General features: G+C 52.4%; 1 protein-coding gene across 3 annotated transcripts in view; it reads right to left on the reverse strand.

Annotated features, from left to right (window-relative positions):
• Positions 1-5,406: 5,406 nt before the first annotated feature.
• The window catches only part of CCDC9B (coiled-coil domain containing 9B), a 61,688-nt gene continuing 43,461 nt past the window's right edge, over positions 5,407-23,633 (reverse strand). For all 3 annotated transcript variants that reach the window (XM_027696392.1, XM_027696389.1, XM_027696391.1), the window contains 8 exons: positions 20,177-20,251; positions 17,458-17,642; positions 16,323-16,384; positions 15,723-15,776; positions 15,174-15,279; positions 13,825-13,882; positions 12,665-13,473; positions 5,407-7,600 (listed from right to left, as the gene is read on the reverse strand). In XM_027696392.1, the coding sequence (XP_027552193.1) occupies positions 12,697-13,473; positions 13,825-13,882; positions 15,174-15,279; positions 15,723-15,776; positions 16,323-16,384; positions 17,458-17,642; positions 20,177-20,251 (1,317 nt within the window). In that variant the 3' untranslated portion in view covers positions 5,407-7,600; positions 12,665-12,696. The remainder of the gene's footprint in view (positions 7,601-12,664; positions 13,474-13,824; positions 13,883-15,173; positions 15,280-15,722; positions 15,777-16,322; positions 16,385-17,457; positions 17,643-20,176; positions 20,252-23,633) is intronic.

The raw sequence follows: 23,633 nt of genomic DNA on the forward strand, positions 1-23,633 counted from the left end.
CGCCGCCACCGCCACCGGCCCGCCCGCCGCGGCCACCCCGCCCGGCCCCGCAGCCCCCGATGGGAGCAGCCCCTGATGGGGGCTGAGGCCGCTCCGCCGGCGATGGAGAGCGAGGGCCCGGCCCAGCACGGAGAGCGAGGGCTCGGCCGCCCCCGCGGCACCGCGGAGCGCCGGGACACGGACCGGACACTGAGCGGACACTGACCTGGCACTGGCTCGGCCCCGCCGGAATCGGCGGAACTGCGGTATCTTCTTTTCCCCCTCCGTTTGTCCTCGAAAGGGAATTTTGTGGCTTCGTTTCCTTCCTCACCAGGGCTAGCTTCTCCCGTTGAACCCGCATCGAATTCCTGCGCTGTTTATGCCAGTCTGTTACCTATACAAGGATACCGGTGTCCAAAATTCCTCACTATTTACAGGATCAGCTGGGAACAATACGAATTTAGAGGCTGTAATCCGTTGTTTAAGTAAAACCAGTTTTGTTTAACGATGAGCATAAACTTATTTAAAATATGTGGAAGGTAAATTGACTTGTTTACTATATTAAAATATTTTCCCAATATGAAAGTCTCTGTAACACAGTATGTTCTCTTCGGTGGTGGGAGGAGGAATGCTGAACTGGAAGGGCTCTGAGTAGCAGAAATTTGGCTGCTTCAGTGGGAACTGTGGTATATGATGTTGATTCATTTGTCGTTGGTCTCCATAGGCAAGACTGGAAAAACCTCCATATGTGCTTAAATCCTGCTGATCGTGGAAAGGAAGCGGTGGTGCTGGAAAGCTTGGATCTGTGCTGGCAGAGCAGGTGGAGCTGTGGTGGTGGGCTCTGAGCTGTGTCGTGGTTGTACCCCCCGTGCTCCTGCCCTGCTGCCTGTGAGGGGTGGCAGTGCTTATGGATCATCCCTGTGCCCTGGGGGCACCCGGACCCAGGGCAGGTCTTGGCTGGGCAGTTCCTGATGTGCCCTGGGCAGCCTCTCTTCCCAGTGTTTGCCTTCCCTGTAGCCTTCAGAAATGTTCTATTCCTTGAGCAAAACATTGGCCTTTAATGACTCCGGGATGTGGGATATCAACTAGGAAACCATAAGAGCTGTGTTGTTCCAGGCTGCTGCTTTCCAGGTGGATGGATTTGGCTGAATCAGTGAGGCTGCCAGGCTGTGCTGCATCCCTGTGAAACAATCCCAGCAGTTCAGATCCCCTCTGCTGAGGGATAAGATGTGCTGTCACGTACGTATTTCAGTTGTGCAGATCACGAAGGTACCATAAAATATGGCACTTGGTGTTTGAAAAGAGCTGTTTCGTACCAAAATCAGGGTGTTTGGGGCTGTGGTGTTGTGTTAGGGCTGTGTCAGCTGGGCATTGTCTTTACAGCGTTTTTGGAAGGTAGAAGCAGGAGCTTGCAGGGAGAGAGTGCTTTGGGATCTTCTTTTCACCCTCCTTGGCAGTTCTCTGGAGCGTGCAAGGAAGGCTGTGTGTTGTTAGAACGGAAAGCTGGTGGGGAGGACAAAACGATCCCGCTTAGTCACTTCAGCCAAATAGGGATCAGTGCCACCCTCCTGTGGGGCAGGTGGAGGAGCTGGAGAGGGGCTGGAGCCCGAATATGCACAGCAGCAGAAGGCTGAGCTGTCCCGGGGCAGCACCAGCTCCTGGACACCCCACGGTGTGTGTTCTGTGAGTGGCTTTGGTTCCCTGCTGGCTCTGCCGGCAGCGTGTTCATCCCTGTCGTGGGGCTGCACACGCCTGCGGTAGCTCTGGGTCCTGGTGACAGCGGTGCCATTTGCTGTCCTTGGGATACACCTCTGGTTGCAGGGGAAGGTTTCTGCAGCTCCTCGAGGTAGGAATGAGTGACAGAGAAACAAACCAGGCTTGTTGTGGTGCCAGTTCAGTTTAGGCTGTTCCTTGGCTCGGGTGCTAAACGCAGAACCAGTTGGGAAGTGTCTCTGAGAAGGAGCTCGTGTTTATCCCATAAAATCTCTGGAGATAAATAAAGCTGAGTGGGATGACACAGATCCTGGGATTTCTCTGCTCCTGGCCTGCAGCATGGGCGCTCTGTAGTGGCTCTGAGTGGTGCATCCAACATGTGCTGGTTTCCAGGGCCCCCTGGCATCCTTCACTTTAACTCCAATTGCTCTCAGAAGACTCATCGAGCCGTCTGCGTGGCGCGGGAAGGAGAGGAAGTGAGTGGAATGAAATGGGCTGCGTGGCCCTCTTCCAACCTGCCGTGGAACTGCCGAGAGACGCCTCGTACTTGGGAGCAGGAACAACCTACAGCTCTTTACCTGGTTTGTAGGTTTGGGGGCAGAGGATCTCTGGGACAGTGCTCGGATCCGTGGATCAAAGGGAACAGGCCCTTTCCTGATGGCTGCCTCCCTTACTGCTGCTAAAAATAGTTGATGAGCCAGTACGAGGATGGTTGTGGCTGTCTGCATTCCTGGAGGAAAGTGCAGGCTTGATGAGTTCCCAGACTGTGTTTTTGCATCTTCTCCTCTGCTGACAAACAGATCTCACTGAAATGCTGCTATTTCTGTACCTGTTACAACTGGCTTTGGAGCATTCCGCAGCCTTACTCCGGTTGTACTGAGCCAGGGAGGGGAGGTGGCCTGGGGGAGATGCAGGAGGATCACGGGCTGCCAGCCTAAGGGCCAGGCAGCTCAGGTGATTTGGTTTTCCAAATCTCCAGGGCCCAGATTCTTCAGCTACAATCTGTTCCCCATCCTTTCCGTAGCCAGGCATAGTAGCCCTCTGGAGGCAGACGTGTTCCCGTTGGGATGCTGCTGCCAGCCCATGATGAGCCCGTTGCTGCGCTTGTGACTGTCATCATGACAGACTGTCGAAGAAATTGGTGACTAAGTACACTTTGCAAATACTTCTAGTGACAAAAAGGGCTTGTGTGGACTGGTTTCTAGGTGTAAGCTAACTTAAAGTTCAGGGTATTAGGGATTTCTTGGGAAGTAGGTTGGCTGCAACAGAGAACAGCTTGGACTGGGAATTTTTGCATTATGTTGTACTGAGAGCGTCATCTGCATCCCAACAGAATTGTTTTAGTGCCCTTAAATGGTGCAGTCACCAGTCTGGGGTAAAGCTGAGGTTTAAAAGGCCGTTGGTTATGTGGTCTGTTGTGTTACTTCAGCTCCAGTTCAGCCTTTCCCTTCATTGCTCCTTGAAAAAATAAAAACATTCAGTTCACTTGGTGTGATTGTATCAGGCAAGACAAGGCACAGGGTGGTGTGTGGCTTCCTAGATGAGAATGTCTGCAACCTCATGATCCAGGATGTTGTTTCCTTGGCATTGCTGGGGAGGATTATTCCCTTCACACGACTGCTGTCCTGCATGTTACCTGCCAAGGGAATGGTGCCAAATTCCCAGCGTGTGTGTTGGTGTGGAAGGGAGATGGCTGAAAGTCAGTTTGGGTGAAGGAGCTCATCACATGTGAGGGAAATGCCCTTTGCTTTAGTGAGAGAAGGAAGCTGACAAGTCTCAGGACTCCTGACTCTGGGATGCTCCTGTAAAGGCATGATGGCTGTAAGCACATGGCTGGAATTCTGGCATTTGCGCTTCCATTTTTTTACTTCATTTTTTTATTGATTAAACATGACGTTAATTCTGTAACGCCAACTTTTCCCCCAAGCTTTGAGTCTCTGTATCATTTAGGGCCTGAGTTGCAGCTTTTTGTCCTCTAAGAGCCTTTAAAGAACTGTGGCAGAGGGAGGAGAGGGTGTTTGTCCAAACCTCCTGAGCTGTCTCCTTGCAGGCGGGTGCCTCTGGCTCACCCCTTTTGATTGACATTCAATTCTTGCCCTCTGCCTGCGCACACTGGGCTCGTCCCAGTGAGCCCTGTTTGTTCAAGGAGAGCATTTGGTGTAACTCACGTGCAGAGGGACCAGAAGGAAGGGGAAAAGCTGGAAGGAGAGTTAGTGGAGCGTGTGATGTGCTCCAGCAGCTGGCTCCCATTTCCATCTCTAAGAGCTCCCTTTTCCCCATGCACGTTCTCTCGTGGGCTCAGCTGATGCGATGCACGTCAGCTTAATCCCACATTCCTGGGCCGTGTTTCTGACAGGGAGGTTTGGCTTAGTCCATGAGTGGAGCTGATAAGCAATCATGTGGTGCAGCCATGATGGCAAAATCAGGGGCCGCTTCTGGGCCTCAGGCATTTCCCTCAGGGAACTCCCAGCTGGTCTCAGTGGCTGCTCTGGGGGGAGTTGCTGATGGCTGGCTTTGAGCCCTGGAGCTGCCGGAGCGTGTGGAGAAGGGAATGGGATAAGAAACATAGCCAAGCTGGAGTGTGAAGCTAAGGAGGTGAAGTTTGGCTTCTGTCTGTTCCACGGGTGTTGGAAGGCAGTTTTGGGAAAGCCCTGTGTCTGGTCAGCTGCTGTCACTGCCCTGGGATGGTGGGAGCAGGAAGTGGCCGCAGAATTCCCAGAATCGCCTGCCAGTGGCTGCTGAGCCCGTGAGCTGGTTGAGCTGCTGCTGCACAACCTTTCCAGGGAAGGCAGCAGGCAGTGTCCTGACCTTCCCAGCAGTGCTGTATCCTGCTGCTGCTCTGACTTAGGAAGCACTAACTGCTGTATTATGCACTTAAAATACAAAACTGCTGACTAAGTGCCAGCCCCCTCTGCCATCTGCAACCAGTTTATTGGAGGGGGACTGGTGGGGACATCAGTGAATTGTTCTGTTATTTGTACTTCTAGAGACTCTGTAGGGCATTACTGCTTAGTGACCTGGGTGTGCTCTTGCTGCAGGTATTGGACTTGCTGAGGTGGGAATGGAGAGCTGGAACTGCTGTCAGGGTTTTATGTCATTGCCTCCCTTAGTAATTGCTTTGGGAACAAGTATCTCCAACTTTGTCCAGATGTATTTCTGTCCTTGGCTCAAGGTGTTTTAAATCGATCTCTTTATACAAGAGCTGACTCCCTGGTCTGGGATCAGTTTTGATAGTTTTAGCTACCGAGTTGCTGTGTTGCAATTGATGGTGCATTTTACCAAGAAGAAGAGTGTCTAGTGGCAAGCTGCTCCTTTGAAGGAAAAAGCATTCTGCCTGGGAGTGCTGCCACTTCCCTGGGGTCTGGAAGAGCTGGAATAACTTCCACCAAATCCCTGAGCTGCCAAGCACTGCTGGGAGGGAACAGGTACCTCTGCAGGCAGGTGACTTGGTACTCTGTGAGCTGCCAACGCGTTTGCTTGTGAGGAAAGTACACTGGTGATGAGGTGGTGGCTTTGATGCCTCGATGAAAAAGTGACCCTTGTCTTCCTGGTGTCGCTGCAGGAAGCTTTTGGGTGAGGGAGCTTAGCTAGCCCAGGAGTTCAGCACTTCCCAAAAGGATCAGCACTCTGAACTGGAGCTGTTCCTCTAAAAAGAAGAGATTACAGGTTCAATTCCTAAAACTCTACATGTGAGAAACAGTAAGAAACAGGAGGTTTTTCCTCATTCCAACTTTTATTTCATATAAATAATCCCTCTACATCAGATTTGTCAACTTCTCAGTCTTTTCTCTCACCATAAAAGAAGCAGCAGCTAAGCCACAGTTGTGTGAAAAATCGCAACCCAGGCACCAACCAAAGTGCATCGAGCAAAGTGTTAATGAGCAGGAAAAAATTACACTTGGAACAGGCACAACCTGCCCAGCCCCATCCCTGGAGCCTGGATCAGTCTCAGTCCTTCCTGGGCATCAGTACCTGCAAAGTCACTTGGCTTTGCAGGAGGAAAAGGAGGGAATGGAGGAACAGTGATGGTTTTCCTTTCAGAACAGTCTAGGGCAATAAGGTTTCCTATCTCTCCAGCACAGCGCTGGACCAGGGCAATGGGAAATCCCTGCCTGGCTGTGTCTGACTGCTCTGGAGTGCAGCAGCTCCTGAGCTGAGACTGTGTGTTCCTTGGACCAGGAGGCAAAGTGGCTCCTGGGAAATGCTGGTATTGACTCGGGCTGACTGGACCAAGAGTGAGGTCAGAGACCTGATGTACAAAATAATAATAAATTAACAAACTAAACAATTGTAAGCAGGCTTTTGAGGCAGTCAGATAAGGAAAATGAGCGTTTAACAGTGATGGAGGAGCTCCAGGACCTGGAGCAATTTTACAATCTTTTATTTATCTGTTGGGTAAGTCCAAATAAACCCATCTGGGCTTTGGTGGGGTGAAGATGTTTCTACTGATAAAACACAAAAGCTGCACGCTCTGTTTCTTGACAATACCTGGTGTGAAGCCAGTAAACTCTCCTGAATTTGGCACATGGAGGAAATTCCCAGGCTTGTGCTTCATGGTAGGTGCTGTGGGTCTAAGTCATAAACCAAATGTTTATGTGTGCAAATATTAGTTTATTAAAGCAGCATCGAGTATTTCAGTCCACACGTGCCAGCCTGGTCTCCAGGGCAGTCTGGCAGCCTCGCCAGAGCAGGTCCTGCAGGGCATTCCAGGCAGTCTCCACACACCCGGCCCAGGGACTTTCCTCTGGCGTCAGGTTTTACAGCAGCACCTCCAAGGCGATGCCCTCTCTGCTGTGTCGTTCCCATGTCAGAAATTCTGCTGTGTTATCCCCTGTGCCTTCTCCTTAACTGGTAGCTGTATTCCAGCTAGGTCCCAGCTTGCTGTGACTGGAAATCCAAGCAGCTGGAATTGCTGCACGTTTGTGCTTGTAAATACTTCTCCAGATCCTGCATTTGAAAGGTGTCTTTAAGGCCAGCTCAGAAGGTCTGTGGGGCAGCTTCCAGAGGACTCCTGCCCTCTTTAATTCAAGCACAAGGCTACGGAAGGCACAACCAGGCAGGTGAAAGCTGATAGGAAGTCTTGGGCCTCCAGGTCCAGTCTGGCCTGGGTGCTGCTGGCACTGCTCTGGGCAGTGTGGTGGAGGAGGAGATTGCCCTGCTGCAGGGGTGCCCAGTTACCAGTGCCCTTGGGAAGCAGGCACAGTTTGTTGAGCTGTGCCCACCCCTGCTCAACCCAAGAGCCCCCTTCCTCGGCACACAGCAGTGTCCTGATGTGCTCCTCAGCTTCTAGCAGGGGAGAGCTGGAGGCTCTTCAGGGAGGAGATGCTGGGGGGCATCTGTGCTTGGCACATGGAGCTCTGTGCCCCACGGCTGTGCTCCATCCATCCACAGCCCTGCCACTACTGTACACCTCTGCCAACACTTCAACCATGTGCAAACCTCTAGTACCAGAGCTCTGAACACTATTTCTGCACCCACCTATGAACTACACCCTCACACGCCACCCCTTTCCGCTGCTCCAGGCACTGGCACAGCCCTGACACGGGCAGGTCCCTCCAGCCTCCAGGGCAGAAAACTGTGCCCAGAAACCCAAACCTTAACTCTACACAGAATTAGTCATTAAATTAAATAAAGTGCATCCAGTAGACATTTCCTTGGCTTGCCACGCAGCTGCAATATAGGCCAAACAAATAAAGAGATAAGTGATGGTGGTTTTGCTGTAGGGTGGGAGTGTGGGCACCCTTCCCTGTCCTCTGGCACATGGAGAGGGAAGGGGGATGCCAGAACTGTGAGTGGGGTGGTGCTGGGCACAGGGCAGGTGCTGAAAGCTGATTTCATAGAAGGTAAAAGAGTGAGGACAAGCTTGTGCTCCTCTTCTCTTCTCCTCCACCGCCTCCAGCACGTTATCCTGCAAAAGGAGAGCAGAGACAGCAGCGGGATTATCAGTCTCCAGGGAACTGCTGAGGTGTAAATTAAAATGTCTGCTGAGTTCCAACCTGCCCTTCCTGCACGGCTGGGGCTGCCTGGGAGGCACCGCTGGGGCATAACCCAGATACCTGCTGCCAAATCCGACGGGAGCAGCGGGGGCTCCGCGGCCCAGGGGATGAGCTGACTGTACCAGTCTGGATGGAACACTCCCAGTCCTCCTCTGGGACAGGCAGAACTCCTTTATTCTTTCCTTACATCTCGGGAACAACAATCCTGACATGCTTCTGTGTGTGCTGGAGCAAAAGGAGGGGCTGGTTTCCGTGTGAACCTGGCCTGGGAGTGCAGCCCTTGTGTGCCCCAAGGGCAGAGGGTGAATCAGCTTTCCCTAGTGAAAAACTATCCCGTGTCTGGAGCCTGCTGTCCTGGAGCTGCCTCCAGCCTCAGACACGCTGATTTTAATTGGGAAAGGCAGACTTTTTATTCTTCTCTGGTTGCCAGATGCTTGGGTGCTGCTCAGAATTGCTGAGCTGGCATTTTCCTGCCTCCATGTTTAAATCCACAGCTCTTCCTTTTGCTAATGCAGATTTCAGCACCCAAAGCTCCCGAGAAAGGTCAGGGAGGGGATATAAAAAGAAAAACAGATGAAAGCCTGCGAAGGCAGGAGAGGCCATAGGAAGCTTGGCTTGCATAAAAAAGAAACCTCTCAAGGAATCATCTAAGGACACAGGCACAGATATTTAATAAATAACTGCTCTGCAGCCAGACCCAAGGTACTGACACAGCCAATGCCATGTACAGCTGAGAGGAGATTGCCACTGGAGACGTTATTCCTGGTCCTGTCTGTGTGCAGCAACCAGGGCTGGCCTGTCCTGCTGCTGAGGGTGTCCAGCTCCACACGGGCAGGGACAGCTTCCAATAGACCAGAAGTGCTCCAAGCCCTGTCCAACCCAGCCTTGAACATTTCCAGGGATGGAGCAGCCACAGCTTCTCTAGGCAACCTGTGCCAGGGCCTCACCACCCTCACAGGGAAGGATTCCTTCCCCATATCCCATCTAAATCTGCCCTCAAGGTCATGAGACATCCTCTAGCACAGGCCATTGGACATCCCTGAATTAATTCCTATTTTAATGAGAACTGGTTTCCTTGTCTAGATTTGCTGGTAGCAAAATTATCACTGCAATCCTTGGTGAGCTTAAACCTGTAAAGGCAGTCTGTGCTGGAGATGCCTGTGGGAGCTGGACATTACACCTGTACATGCACATGAACTCCTCTTCATCTGGGTTTACATTAGGGGGGTGAACACAGGTGGCTGAGGTGTGGGCACCTGCTCCCTCCTGGAGCTCTGGGATAGCAGAAACAACTGCAGGATCCAAGAGCAGCTCTGTTCCCAGTGCTGGAATGGCAGCAGCTCATCTGGCAGAGCCCTGAGTTGTGTTTAGGTTGTTAAGCTTCGGTAAGTGGCCCTAAGGAGGTCCCTGCTCCAGCCATGGCGTGCTTCCAAGTCATCTGTCCCTGACAGGTGGCCACCTTTCCCTGGTTTTCCCATATTTATTCCTGTGTTTCTCCAATACATTGGTCCCTGCCCCAGCATTGTGTTCTGGCTTGGATGTTTCTCCCCCTTTGCTGGTGTTCGCTACCCCTGTATTTACAGAGATCACGACTCCACTGCTTTCTGCCTTCCTTCTCCTAGACTAAACAACATTCCCTCACCAGCTCTGGAGTCCTTCCCTGCGTGTCCGGAGTCTCCTGCACCATTCTCACAGAATCCCTGTGTTTTCCAGGGTTAACAGTATTTTCCCACATCGCACCACAGGAGAGGTTTCCATCACTCCAGAGGTACAGAGACAATCCCACTCCCCGGCTCTCCACGAGGACTAAGCTCTCTGCTGTGGTGGCACGCAGAGGTGCTCTGGGAATGTGAAATGCCCATGGCATGACAGTGGGCTCCAGAGGGTGCTGTGGGCTGCAGGAAGGACCAGGGAGGCCGGTGCTATTCCAGGCAAGCCCTTGACCCTGCCAATCCCAGGCCAGCTCCCAGGACGTGCCAGCAGATGGGATTTCCTGTCTCCTGAACCTCGAGGAAGCCGGTTGTGCTTCCGCAGCTCCCCGGCTGTGCTGGGAAGTGCTGGTCTGTGCTTGTGCTGCTTCCTGCACCAACCCTGGGCGCTGCTTTGCATCAGAGCCGACCTGTGCCGACCCCTCCGTCCCCAGCACACAGGCCCTGCCGGCCCCGCTCCTACGTCAGCCAGAGCGCCAAGGTCACATCCCTGGAGCTGCTCTGCAAATCCACCCCCAGCTGCATTTGCTCTAAAGATGTTAAGATTAATTTTCTCAAGAGAATTCAGGGAAAAGCTTCTGTGGTTTTTGTGTATCGTTTACTTCTCTGGGACTTGTTGGACATTCTCCAGGGATTCCAGTCCTGCACTTCGGGTAAATATTTATTCCTTGTTATTTGAAGCGACGGATGAAAGCCCCACCACGCTCCCTGCACAGCATCTCCCACTGGTTTGGAGGTGCTGGAGATTGTTAGTGCCAAAAATAGGCACTGGGAGGGGGAGCTGTGAACCCCATGTGGTGGCTGCACGGAGCTGCTGCTGTGCAGGAAGGGATGTGAGATCTGCATTCCGTGGGAGTGGGACACGGCCCCGCGGAGTCCCAGAGCAGGGCAGGGACAGCCCATCCTTATCACTAAGACACGTTTCCAGCTGTTACAGATGCTGCCCTGCTCTGGGACGTGTGAGGTCATGAAGAGAGGGCATGGCCCTGGGCAGCAGGTGAAGTGACCCAGTCCAGGATTTTCTACTGGATGGAAATTCCTCAAGATAAACTTTGTAATGGCATGATATTTTTACATCCCTCGGGGGCTGATAGGGTGTATTTTGCAATATCACACCACCTCTTTCAACACTGATTTTCCAAAAACTGCACTGTATCAAAACTGGATCACCAGTATTTAAAAACATAACATTTTCTGCCTGAAAAGTTTTAACGAGGGCTCCGGTTTGGGCTTAGTGAGATCTGAGATGTTGAACGGACACGTTCCTGAGACATACATGGCATTTGTCACATCCGTATTTTTCAGAGAAATAAAAGCAAATCCCACTGGGAAGTCACCTGCTACCTCCTGGCAGGGAATTATGAACCAGTCCTGCTGACCCCCTGCTGAGATGGGGGGCACAGACCCTGCTGCTCCTCGGGGGAAGGTGTGGTGTCCCTGTCCATGGCAGGGGGTTGGAACTAGATGGGCTTTGCTGGGAATTACTGATTGCTCTAAGCACTAAAAGGAGTGGGGGCATGGTCAGGCGAGGGGAAATGAGCCTGGCAGCAGGAAGGAGACAGGAAGGCAGGATGGAATGGACACCAGTTAACCCCTCAGTTCCCCCTGGCATCCCAACGCTCAGTGTTTCCCAAGCCCTGGATATCGATACCGGTGCCCAGCCCCAGCTCAGCCCAGCAGGTACCTGAGTGCTGAAGTGCAAACACCTCCTCTTCTCCAGGCCACATGGCTGTGTTTGTAATTAAGCTTGCTGTAATTAGTCCAGGGAGGAGTGATGGAGTGGAGAGCCACACTGAAGTGGACTCAGGGCCCTATTACCACACCACAGGAATCTCCATCGCTGAGATGAAAATGAACTGCTGTAATTTAGTGTTTCCTCTTAGCTGGTGTCTAATTAAAGTTATCCTGAGTGAGCAAGGTTGTCATTCATCCCTTTATCCTCTAATTTTGGGGAAGTTTTGGTAGGTTGGAGAGGCATGGCTGGACAGTAATCTCCCACTATGTGCATCCAGGTGTTTCAAAACATTTTCCTAAATGCTGTTGGAATTAATTTCCCTCACTGGAAGGAATTTTCGTTCAAGCACAGAACCAGCTCCTGCTGGTTCTTGGTGCTTTGTCTTTTTGAAATTGCTGTGACTCTTGTGCTTCTCCCTGCCTTTTGTGTGGATGGGATTATAGGGAAAGTCTTTATTAGCAGCTTAGCCACTTCATCCCTAAGCTCATTTGTACTCTGGGATGAATGCTGAGCAGCACCAGGGGGGACACTGCTGGGTTGAGGTCTGCAGGAAAGCTCATGGAATCTGGGAAAGGTACTTGAGGGGGGGTCTGCCTGCCTGGCTCTGAGCAGCCAATTGCTGCCTACTCATGGAACTCAAGTGCCTACTCATGGAACAGTGTTGCTGCCTCTGTAAAGGAAAGAGCCGGGGGTATCCTGACAGCAACTCAGGGGTGAGGGAACCTGGCCTGTGTTCTGGAAATGCTCATCTCTGCTTTGCGTGACATCCTGATCTGGGGGGCACTGCCCAGAACAAACACACCTTGCAGAAAGAGCCCCTACACTCTCGCCTTGCCCTTTGCTCCTAATTCCTACTTTACGTTTGTTCCTGCCATCCTTTGTTCCTTCTCCTGGCTTTTCTTGCTTTCCGTTTGCCCTTATGGAAGAAACTTCTTTGTGTAAAACCTGGAGCACTTCTCCATAACCAGATGTGTTCTCCCTCCTCTGTTTGGTTCGTGACCCATCTCACCCTGTGTGTTTATGCACTGCCCTGCACCAGTGTTACCATCCATCACTCACAGACCTTGTACTGGGAAGACAACCCCCCATGGAGCCAACCTTCCCCAAACCTCTGCCCACGGGGTGGGGCCTCTGTGGCTTTCAAAGGGTTTGGGGCAGGTACCATGCTGACCTCAATTTGTGATCCCCCCAGAGACAAGTAATCCCGCTGAGGTTATCCCTCCCATCCTTTCTGAGGTTTTCCCTTCCCAGGAATAGTCTCAGTTTGTGCCCTAACTAATGTGTGTCAGCAGCCCAGTTTTCAGTCAGAATTTTCCTGACTTTCCACTCCTTCCCCATCCACTCCAGGACAGGCCTTTGGGATTCACAGGTTTAACTCCCTGAGGGATCCCTAGCCCTGCTAATGAACATTTCTGGACAGTTTTCTGCTCTGATGCCATTATACCACAGCAAGTGGAGTTGTGGCCCTGAACTATGGCTGAGAGCAGTAATGGGACAGCAGAGACTCCATGGGGAGGGGGTCAGGAACTCACCTTCTGTCTCAGGCAAGCCGGTGCAACCTGTGCTAGTTGAGGGCATCCCCAGTGTCCTTGTCCTTGCAGTCCTCAGGCTGGTCCCCTTCTCCGGACTGGGACTTTGCTGTGTCCTGCTCAGGCACAACAGTCTTGTCAGAGCTGGCTTTCCCTGGGGGCAAAGGCTCCTGGTGTTCAGTGCCTTCAGCATCTTCTCCTTTCAGTGCAAGTGCCTGCCCCTCCAGGGCAGTGCTTTGGGTCATTTCCTCCCCTTCTCTGCTCACCAGCTGTCCTCGATCTGCATCCAGTCTGTCTCCTGCTGCTGTGTCCAGCTGTTCTCCGTGGCAGTTTGAGGAGTCCTGGGAGGACTCCTGTTGTGAAACTGGGTTTTTCTCTGATCCAGCTCCATCTACATTCGCTCCCACGGGCAGGGACAAAGTCTCCTCGCTGGTGGCTGGCACAGTGCTTGGGAGGCTGCTCGGAGGAGCAGTGCTGCCAGTGCTCTCCTTCTCCTGGGAGGTGTCAGCAGTGCCAGGTTTCCCATTGGCATCTTCCCCAACACTTTCCTTGCTTGGCTTGGGCCCTGGCTCTGAGTCCCCTGTGCTGGTCACAGACACCTCCGTGCTGCAGCCCTTCACCCCTCTCCGCTCCTCCTTCTGCCCGTTGTGGGCAGGATGGACCTTCCCCCCTTCCCTTCGGAGCCGCTGGGATGAGGAGGCCCCGTGATCCTGGAGGCTTGGCTGCTTCCCCTTCTCCTCCTGCTCAGCTGTGCAGTTCTCTTCCACCCCCTCCTCTCCTCTGCTCTTCCGCTTGTCCACACCAAGGCTCCTCTGAGAAACAAAGGAGACATTTAGTTCAGCTTTTTAAAATACCAGTAGATGGTATTTTCTTGTCTCTGAGGGTTCTCAAAACTTGAGGAAAAATTTGCAAAGGCCATTAAAAAGTGTGAAGGGATGTAGGTGAAGTGTTCAGGGGTCAGAATAGGTGGGGTGGTTGTGCTGATAGAGGGGCAGTGCAAGCACTGAAGCTGCTGTCACACCATGCCATGTGGAGAGTGCTAACGAGGGGTACACTGACCCCAAAACAGAGGTCCCAGCTCACAGTGGCTCAGAGAATCCAACTTTCCTGGTAGTGCATGTGTGGGGAAAACTCAGCAGCCAGCCTGGAACTCCTGAGCTCACCTGGCCATCAAGGTCATCCTTCAGAAAAGACATGTCCTCGCCTTCTTTTGCATCCCACCTGTCAAGAAAAAAATTAAATCAGAATTTAGGCCCTCAAGTTCTCATATGGCAAAGCCACTGTCCCGGCCTGACACCTGGTAGGGATTCCTACCAGGGCCATGCATTCCCTGTCTGAGCCCCTTGTCCAGGCCCATCCAGAGACTCATCTGAGGCCACTAAATCTTAATTCTAACTGTAATGAAAACATAAATTCCAATTGCCAGAACAGACAGTTGAGTTAGACTAAGAAGATACAGTTTGCTTGTGCTGGTGCTTCCCACAGTCTGGTCCTGTTTGCCTGAGAGTGCCCAAATGTCCCAGGTCACAGAGGGAGATGCTGAAGGATAAAATTGCTTTTACATTCCCAGCATCACTGGCAGATGCTTAGGGTAGGGTTTGGAAAGAGGGAAAATGCGCTGACCTACCCCCTGTTCCCTCCCCAGCTTCCAGGAACATGTGGCTCTAGGATTTCCTCAGCCTGAGATGGTATCTCTGTTGAGTCATGCTGAGCTTAGCAGACAGTCTCTCCCAAGGATTTGTGTGAGTGCATTTTGACCCCATAATAAATTTGCAGCAGCTACAACATCGTGTGCCAAGGAGGGCCACGGCTTCGTGAAAGGCTGTGTGAGGAACTGCTTTCCTTGGCTTGTCTGAATTTGCTGGGTGAATATAAATATAAATCTAAATCTGAACCTGCCCATGCAGTGCTACTGGGCAGGGAAGGGCTGAGGAACCCTTCCCTTCTTGTGTGTGTGCCTGCTGACCTACAGGTCACAAACAAACATGGTATATATAATATACACATATATAACACATGCACATATTTCTCCCTGCAAAACATGGGTTTGCTGATATTCTGAAATTCCTTCTGTGCAAATGACTGCATTGCTGGCAGGAGCAGCCCCCTCCCTCCTCACCAGGGTTGGTATCTTTAAGAGCAGTTGTTTCAGAAGAATTAAAGCCACTTGTACCACAGTGTCAATCCCCATTCCTATTGGTTCATTTGGGAAGTATCTTTGGAGGCGGCTCCTCCGTTTCAGCCGTGCCTGGAAGCCAGACCAGATGTGTCCAAAAGCTTGCTGGGGTGTGCCAGTGGTACCCAAATCTGGGCCCAGAGTAACCCGACCCCCCGGGCTGTTCTCAGAGAGCTGGTGCAGCAGGTCAGGACAGTGACGACACACCCCACAAGTCCCACAAACCCCACCAAGGGAATTCCTGCCAGACATCACAGAAAATATCAGGTTTTGTCTGTCCCTCTTCCCAGTTAGGCAAGGAGTGAGCCCAGCACGGCCCTGCTGCCAGCTCCTCACCTCCTGGCTCTGCCCGTCAGTCTGTCCTTCCCCTTGGCACGGCTGCTCACTGCGGGCACTGCCTTCGGGCCAGGGTCGCTCACGTTCACCCCATGGTGTCCTCCACCTGAAAAACAGATTGGAAATGCCAGGCAAAAGCAGGCACAACCAGCCTGCTGCTTCCGGTCCTCCAGACCCCTGGAGATGTTAACATCCTTGGATCCCTGGAAAGTACCTCTGGAGTGGGAAGCCTCTGAAGCTGTTTGCACACTGCACATTTGTTTTTTAGTCATACATACAAATTGAGAATTTAAGGTGTTTCTTCTGTGGTTTTTTTTTTATTCCAAATTCCAATTATAACTTTAAATCTTATTCCTTGGATATAGTCTCTCTTGTGCTGTTCTTGGAAGTCTTGTTCTCCCCTGCACACAGATATGAGAGCAGCCACGTGGTCTGTCCCCAAAAGCCACTCCAAATCTGTGAGTGCCTGGAGAGAACTCTCTCCATGAGGAGTATCAGAGGTGCTGGCATTTAGTGGGGTGGCACAAAAGAATCCTGTGGCTTACTCACCTCTGCCATCGGCAGGAAAGGATCTGTGCTGAAATTTCCTTGCATTTCTTCCCCCTGCAAGGACACAGCAAAGGAAGCACCGAAGTGAGTGAGGATCTGCAATGGACAGGCAGCAGAAAGGCTGATGTTCAAACGGTGTCACAAGGGAAAGCTTGGTTCTGCCAGTCCATCTCCTGAGCAACAGGAGTCAGGATGGACTAATGCTAGTAAAGAAGCCAGCATGTGCCCCAGGGATCAGAGATGCTGTGCTCTGGAATAGGATTGCCTCTCAAACCAGTGTTTGGGAAAGGAGACAGGGCTGAGCCTCCGGATGGTGTCGTCCCAGGTTACGGAAGCAAGTGCTGTCCCTGGGAAGGTCCAAAGCTCTAGGAAGGTCCAAAGCTCTAGCATCCAGCTCAAATCCCATCCCCTGAGCCAGCTCAAATCCCATCCCCTGAGCCCCCTGCCCAGCCCAGGGAGGGCTGAGCCCCAGCTCAGAGGCATTTGCCCAGGGAAGCAGAGCTTCTCAGCTGACTCAGCCCCGGCAGCTGCTGCAGCACTCGGGTGCGCAGGACCAGCGTTCACTGGTGTCAGGACAGAATCTAGGTGTCCCCTGCCAACCTTTCTTATTGCTGGGATTATCCAAGGCTGGCTCCCCATCCTTAACAAAGTCCTCTTCAAACCTGCAGGTTAAAAACAGGCATTGTCAGACCTGACCATCCTCCCCCAGTGTGCAAAGTGTGGGCAGGAGCCCTCAGCCCTTTGGCACCTGCCCACGGGCAAACCTGGGCAGGTTTCTCAGCAGGAGCTGAAGCAGCTGCACCAGCCAGGAGAAATGAGGCTGTAAGGCAATTCTACCCCAAAGGAGAGCCTCCAAAACCTTTACATCAGTACCCACATGTATATGTTAAGTTCTATGAACTCCCTATAGATGCCTGTAGTGTAGCTGTGCTCAAATGCAGCTTCCCAAAGCTTCCAAACACAGCCTGAAGTAGCTTTAGGACTTCACATCTCAGATCAGACTCATCTGGTTTGTTTCTAGTCCTGCTTATTTTGTGTTATGGCTTTTCTCTTAAAAATGGATAAATGAGAGAGCAGTAGGGCTCAGGGCTGTCTTGCCAGCAACACTCAGCACCCACTTAAGACAGGTCACCTCTAATTATTGAGGTCTCAGTGACTGAAAATTGATGTGTTTGGTCCCATTCCTCGGCCAAAGGATTGTCCCACCTACCTGCCCTGTACGAATCTATCAGCAAACCTTTGTAACATTCCCAAACTCCATACCCTACCAGAGCCTTATCCCGCTGCAGGTGCCAGGTCATCCTGCAAAGCTCCCTAGGTGGTGTGACCCAGCTGAAGCAGTACAGTTCAGGGGGACAGTGATTAAGGCAGGGATGTGTCAGTCCCATTCCCAGCTCTCCCACATTGCTGTCCCCAATACTGCTCCTGTATCCCACAGGTGGCCCTTTGGATGACCCCCTCAACCTGCAGCACCCGAACAGGCTCAGTGTATGGGGTGGGGAGGATTTAGGGACGTTGGACTCTCCTGTGCTTGAAAAGGACAAACAAGCAGGGCAGTGAGAGAACCTGTGGACTGTTATCTGATCCCACATGGTCAGGGGGAGAAAGTGTGGATTTGACCAGGGAGAGGCACATGACAGCATGGGATGTGCTTGGCAATAAGTATCTGCACCAGATCCCACCAGTGGCTTTAGGCCTCTGCAGGCAAACTCCCCTGGCACAGGGAAGGACCTACATGTGCTCCGACTTCTCCACATCCCAAGCCCGCCGCCACTCGCCCTTGGCGTTCTTGTGCCGTGCCAGGCGCTCCAGGTCAATCTGCTCCCTCTCCCTCTTCCAGCGGATGTACTCCGAGCGTTCCCGACCAGTCATGGGGAAACTCACATCTCCAGGGCTCTTCTGCACTGACTTCCCACCATCCTGGGGGAGGGAAAAGAGCTTCTGGTTAATAAAACTGCCTGAAACAGCCCCGTTCAGGGTACTTTGTACTGTCACCACCAGAATGCAGTATTTAAGAACAACTTGGAGCGAGCTCAGCTCCCCTCTCTGCAGTGTTGTGCATGCCCAGGGCTCTGCTTCACTCACACCCCAAATACACCAGTCCTGGGCTTGTTGGCTCTACAGAGAGGAGAACTGAGGCAGGAAGAAGTTACACAGATTGCCTGGAGCCACATTGCAAATCCACAGCCAAATCACAGCAAGCAACCACTCCCTTCCAGGGATATTCATGGAATCACAGACTGGTTTGGATTGGAAGGGACCTTAAAGTTCATCTCGTTCCATCCCCCTGCCATGGGCAGGGACACCTTCCACTAGAACACCTTCCACTAGACCAGGTTGGCCCATCCAACCTGGCCTTGGACACTTCTGGGGATTATATTCAGCAATACAATGATAATTGGTGGCAATGTATTTCTGAGAAGTTGTTCCACTTCATCCAGACTGCAGGAAGAGCTTTGACATTTCAAATGATTAAAATCACTTTCACCTAAAGCCCTGAATTTTGCCATCTGGACACATTCCTGTTATCTTAAAGAGGTGGGGTATCACTGCTGTTTCCTTAACCCAAACCACAGTGTTTCCTTGGTTCTTGAGCGCTATCCAACCTCCAGATCTGTGAAGCAGCTCCCATAAGATGTATTTTTTCATTCTAGATGTTCGGTCCCTGATTGCAACCTTTTGGAGCCTGCCCCTGTAATCATGTGCAAATGGCCACAGGATGGGTTCACTGCATTTGTACCTGCAGCCACTTTAACTGTGGGTGTAAATTAGACAGCGGCCTTCACTGCTTATGTGAAGGTTTTAAACCCAAATGTTCTCAGATTTTCCTGGAAAAGCCACTTTGCTAAGGTTTACCTATGGCATAGTCAGTTCCTGGAGTGTTTGCAGCAGGGTTTGAGAGGCTGAACTCACATGGAACATGCACCGGGCTGATGAGTCCCCCCAGCCTGAAGACTTTGGCACACTAAAATCAAAGTTATGGCTATGAAATCCTTCACACTGAGAAGGCGGAAAAGGAAGCCAGCCTTCTGTGACCACCAGGCACCATGGGAGCCCACAGTCACAGAGCTCAGGCCGACCCTGTGCCCACTCCCGGAGCAAAGGGGCTCTTCCCCTTCACTGCTGTCAGGCTCTTGGTTTGTCACTCCTCCAGACACTGCTCAAAAATTGAGATCTTAATGAAAAGGCAGTTCAGAGCTAAGGGAGCATGTGGGGGGAGGTATCCCAGCTGTCAGGTTAATGGATGCCGTGGAAGCAGGAGCCGGCAGGCCGTGGTGTGTTGTCAAGCAACAGAGCGTAGGGAACAGCTCAGTGCAGAGCCAGTCCTGGGGTGCTAATTACCAGCAGGCAATTCATCACTCACACACGTGTCCCTCCAGCAGCCGCCCTCAGCCCTTCCCCAGAGAGGAGTTGCCCCCTCAGCCTGCGCGGATGAAAGTGGAGCGGCGGGAGGGCGGCACAGAAAGCCCCGTTACCGGGGTGACCCACCCGCGTGGGCCGGAGCTGGGGTGGCTCCAAGTGCTCCTCCATCCTGGGCTGGCAGGAGCTGGGGCACCTGAGCCCACGGCCACGGGGAGGGAGAGAGGAGGCGAACAGAAAGGCAGGGCACAGTAGGGCAAAGCCAGGGCAAGCACGGATCTCTGGGCCAGGGTACTTGGAAAGGCTCCCCACCACTTCCAGCCCCACAGTGAGTCCTGCTGCACCCATAAAGCCAAAAGTGAGGGCAGGACTGGGGCTGGTGCCATGGTCTCTCATGGGCCCACGGAGCAGGAAGGGCTGGTCCCTCACCTCAGTGACAGCAGAGCTGTGGCTGGCTGGACCACAGGCCATCGTGTTCCCCTTTCCTGCTCTGGGGGGCTCAGATAGAATTATTGTCTAGGAGCCCATCTGTGTCCTCCTAATGAATCCTGCTGAGGTGGGGTTATTCCATTTGTGCTCCATTAATTAAAGCATCTGCAGGCTCGGGGGAGCCAGCATGTCTCCAGGCTTTGCATTAAACAGTCAGTGGGAAGGCCTCTGTTTTAATTTACCTCCATCCTCCTCAGCTCCTGCGGAAGTGAGGAGCTGTAGCTAATGCGGCCTGAGCTCTTCAATCCACAAAGAAATGGTTTTGGGAGAGGAACCAGCCAGGGCTGTGCTGCCACAGGGGTGGGCATGTTACCCTTCCCTGCAGCTGTGTGAGGGGCTTGAGCAGCCACGAGGCAGGTCCCTGTCACCTTTCCAGCGCTGCTTTGCTCTAAGAGCTCAACTGCTCGGTTACACTTTGGATGAGGAGCGGGATGAGCAGTGGGGGCCACATGAGAGCACACTGCTGCTTCACAGAATTACAGGAGGGTTTGGGTCGGAAGGGACCTTAAAGATCACCTTCCTTCAGGACCGTAGTGGGGAGGTATATCCTACTGGTTTCCTCTTCCAAGGCAACAGTCCCCCAAAGGGACACAGGTCCCACTCACCTTCCGGCTGTGCTCACTTTCTGGGCCTCTGTCACTGTCTGATCTCCTCTTCTCTGCTGTTCTCCGCTCCTCTGCCTGCAAGAGCACAGATACAGGAGTCATTTTAAGGATTAAGCAAGGACTCCTGGCAGGGGAGCCAGTGCCTGACCCTGTGCCCACCAGGACATATAAGAACTGCTCAGAAAAGGTCAGCAAAAGAGGAAGGATTGGTTTCTGGGGCCCTGAATCAAGCTGGTATAGAAAAAAAGGGAAATCAGAAAGCAAGAGGTGTGTGAGAAAAGCATTCCCACTGGTCCCTCCCTCCTCCCAAGGGAGAGGCCGAGAGCTGTCCTGTATAGTCCCATTTCTTTCAAAGTCAGACTAAGTTTCAGATTTGGGCCAAAGACACAGCTTATGGTTCAACTGCACAAGATCTGGGAGCCCACCTAAGGTGCAGCTAAAAGCCAGCATGGTCAAGCTGGGAGTGATTTTTGTCCTTGGCAAACATGGGTGCCCTTGTACCGCCATCCATCCCTGCTCCCACTGGGTTTATCCATGCTGTCACCTCTCAGCAGAACAGCCTGCAGAGCACAGAGATGTGTTAGGAAAGGCTTCCTGGCTGGCTGGATGGTTGCGGGGCCGGGGGTGTGTGGGCTGAGCTGCCATTGTGCAGTGCCAAGCAGAACTGAAACACAAAGAGGAACATGGAGCACGAACTGCCAGCTCAGCCCTTCCAGAAAGCAGCAGCGTGGTGGGATCCAGCCCAGGCTGGAAACAGGACTTTTATTCCAGGCATTTGGCAGCCCCAGGTTTAGTTTTACAGGGTTGGATGTGGGAAACACGGGATATCAGTCTCAATACCTGCAGCTCTGCCCAGTCTCCTAAGGCAACTCATCCCGCTGCCGGCTGTTCCCACATACCCAGTGGGATCACAGAGACAGCGAGCTGGGGACAGGCTTTTGGGGGATTGCCCACACACGCTAAGTCTGAGTCAGGTGGGAAGTATGGCCATACAGCCACTGTTCACGGACACTGCCCCTGGTGCACAACAGCTTCACCGGGCTGACTGGTAGCTCCAGTGCAGATGGAAGCTTGTGAAAACAGACCCTTGGAAATAATGAGGAAAATGGTAGCTATATTGTCCTGGGATTTTTCAGCAAACATTCTGGGGGTGCTCAGAGAAGCCACTCCTCACCATATCCTGTGTGCAGCAAAAGGGAATATGGTGAAAGATGATACCGGGGATTTATTTCAATATGTTGCTGTGAAAACTTGTGTCAACAAAAACGCTCCCTCTGGACTCCAAGTCCTCTGCTGGTGCAGCCCCATGAGAAGAACCCTGTAGAGAGGGATCCAACGAGTCTCTGCCCCCCAAACTGAGCATTTACAGAGCAATTAAACAGCAGAAACCTGGAAAGCTTGCTTATTTAGGGAGCTGGCTGGGAGCAAGGTGCAGAGGGGCCTTTAGCCTTAAAGCAGCTGGAAGTGAAACTAGAACTCCTTTTGGAAAGGGGACAAAGGGGTCAGTTACTGCAGGAGAGCGGGAGCCCCTCCATCCCTGGGGAAAACCTGGTGTGGGGGGAGAGATGGGAGAGAAGGAGCACTGTTTGCCTCCAAAATGCCAGACAGCTTATGATTGATGGGGAAACAGGCAGGGAGCTGCAGGGCCGTGTGTGCTCACTGTTCCAGCTGAGTCTGCCTATCTCCCCCCCAGGCTCATGCAAAGAGTGATTCTGTCTGGCCCCTTTACAATGCCCGACTGTGCCCCCAAAGACAGGAACCGGAAAGCCGGAGCATCCGCACAGCCAGAGTGCTGAGCCAGGCCGTGAGTAAGCTGGGGGGGAGCAGTGAGCTCTGCCTGCAGCCAGCACAGCTTCCCTTCAGCCCTGGAGCAGCCAGGAGACAGCCAGTGCCCAGGGAACCCGCAGGGATGGCCCAGGTGAGGGACCGTGCTGCGGCTCGCGGGATACGGGGGAACAGGCAGCTCCTGCATGGCTGGTCAGTGCTAGAGACCTGCATCCCAGAGGCTGTCCTGGAAACTTGCATCCCAGAGTCCTGCATTCCGGAGACTGCATCCCAGAGAATGTCCCAGAGCCCTGCATCCCAGGGCTGTCCTGCTCAGAGCACTTGCTCCTCAGTGCTCACCACAAACCGCTGGGTCACAGGGACACCACACAACCCTCCACCCCTTTGCACCCTCACTCCAAGCCATGCCTTTGGCTTTAGTCTGCAGCTATTTTTGCTTCTCAAAGGGCCTTGTGGAAAATTGAGAGGACCACAAAAATGTAGCTCTTTTGTACCAGGACAGCAGGTCTGAGCTGAGCAGAGAACAGTCGGCTTTGCTCTGGCTCTGGCTCCGGAGCAGATTTCCCATTGTCCTGCTGCCCCAGAGCTGCTGCTTCCCTCTCACCACACACCACAAGGAAGCAAAACATGTTTTTCTCCTTCTTCCTCCTCTCCACCCCCAAAATTATGAAAAATGACAAGGACATCATCATCCCTAGTGTAACTGTTCCTGCAGAGCAGGGGGAGGGCACAAAAGCCTGAGGCAGAGAGGGAAGATTATGGCTGTTTATCCCAAGGTTTATGCCAGGATTTCTCAGTTTCTCAGCCCGGGGTGGGGCAGAGCCTGCTCCAACCCAGGACAGAGGTCTGTCTGGCCTCCCAACACATATTCCCAGGTACTGTCCCTGGGCAATGGTGACAGTGCTGGTGCCACTAACCAGCCACGTTCAGCACTGCTTTGTGCTCACAGTTCTCCAAAAGCTTTGACAGGCTTCCACATCTTTGAGCTACTTCACTGTCTTCTCATTTTAAAAATAGGTACTGACAGATGAGTTAAATTAACCTTTTGGTACCCATTTCTCCAGGCACGTGTCAGCACCACAACTGGCATTTCTGCTGCAGGAGGAGATTTTTGTAGGAGCTTAGAGCTGGTTTTCCAGTGCTCAGATCCCCCACTGGGCAGGATTTTTGAAACTAGTACACGAGAGGATTTCTTTTTTTCTAACTCTTTTGAAAAATCTGCCTCCTGATTGTGCAGCCTGAAGGGAGCTAAAGACTTCTCAGCCACCCTTTCTGCCTATTTTCCTCTCCCACCTGCAATGGAAAAGCGAGTGTTTCTCCTGCCACAGGTTTGGTTACTCTCCTGTGCAAGCACTGGAGTCCAACACATCTGTGTTAGTGCCTGAAAGCAGCTTTTGTGTCTCTTGATTACAGTAATTTCTGATACACCATCCTGGGAAACTCTGTTAATAAAAGGACAATTTAAAAGCCCTGAAGCTCTATCAACCACCCACTTAAAAGATGATTTGTAACCTGTTAATTAACCATTGTGCTCTGCTGGTCCTGGGCTGCTGTCTCTCAGCTCTGGCGTATTAATGAGCCTGAAACACTGCCAGAGCATGGAGTGGCTTTTTAGGGCTGAACAGGAGGCACTGTCCCCAGCCCTGCTGCAGGGAGAGCAAATGTGCCAGTG

Source organism: Neopelma chrysocephalum, unplaced genomic scaffold, assembly GCF_003984885.1.
Source record: "Neopelma chrysocephalum unplaced genomic scaffold, ASM398488v2 Primary Assembly neopelma1_106b, whole genome shotgun sequence".
Classification (NCBI taxonomy): domain Eukaryota; kingdom Metazoa; phylum Chordata; class Aves; order Passeriformes; family Pipridae; genus Neopelma; species Neopelma chrysocephalum.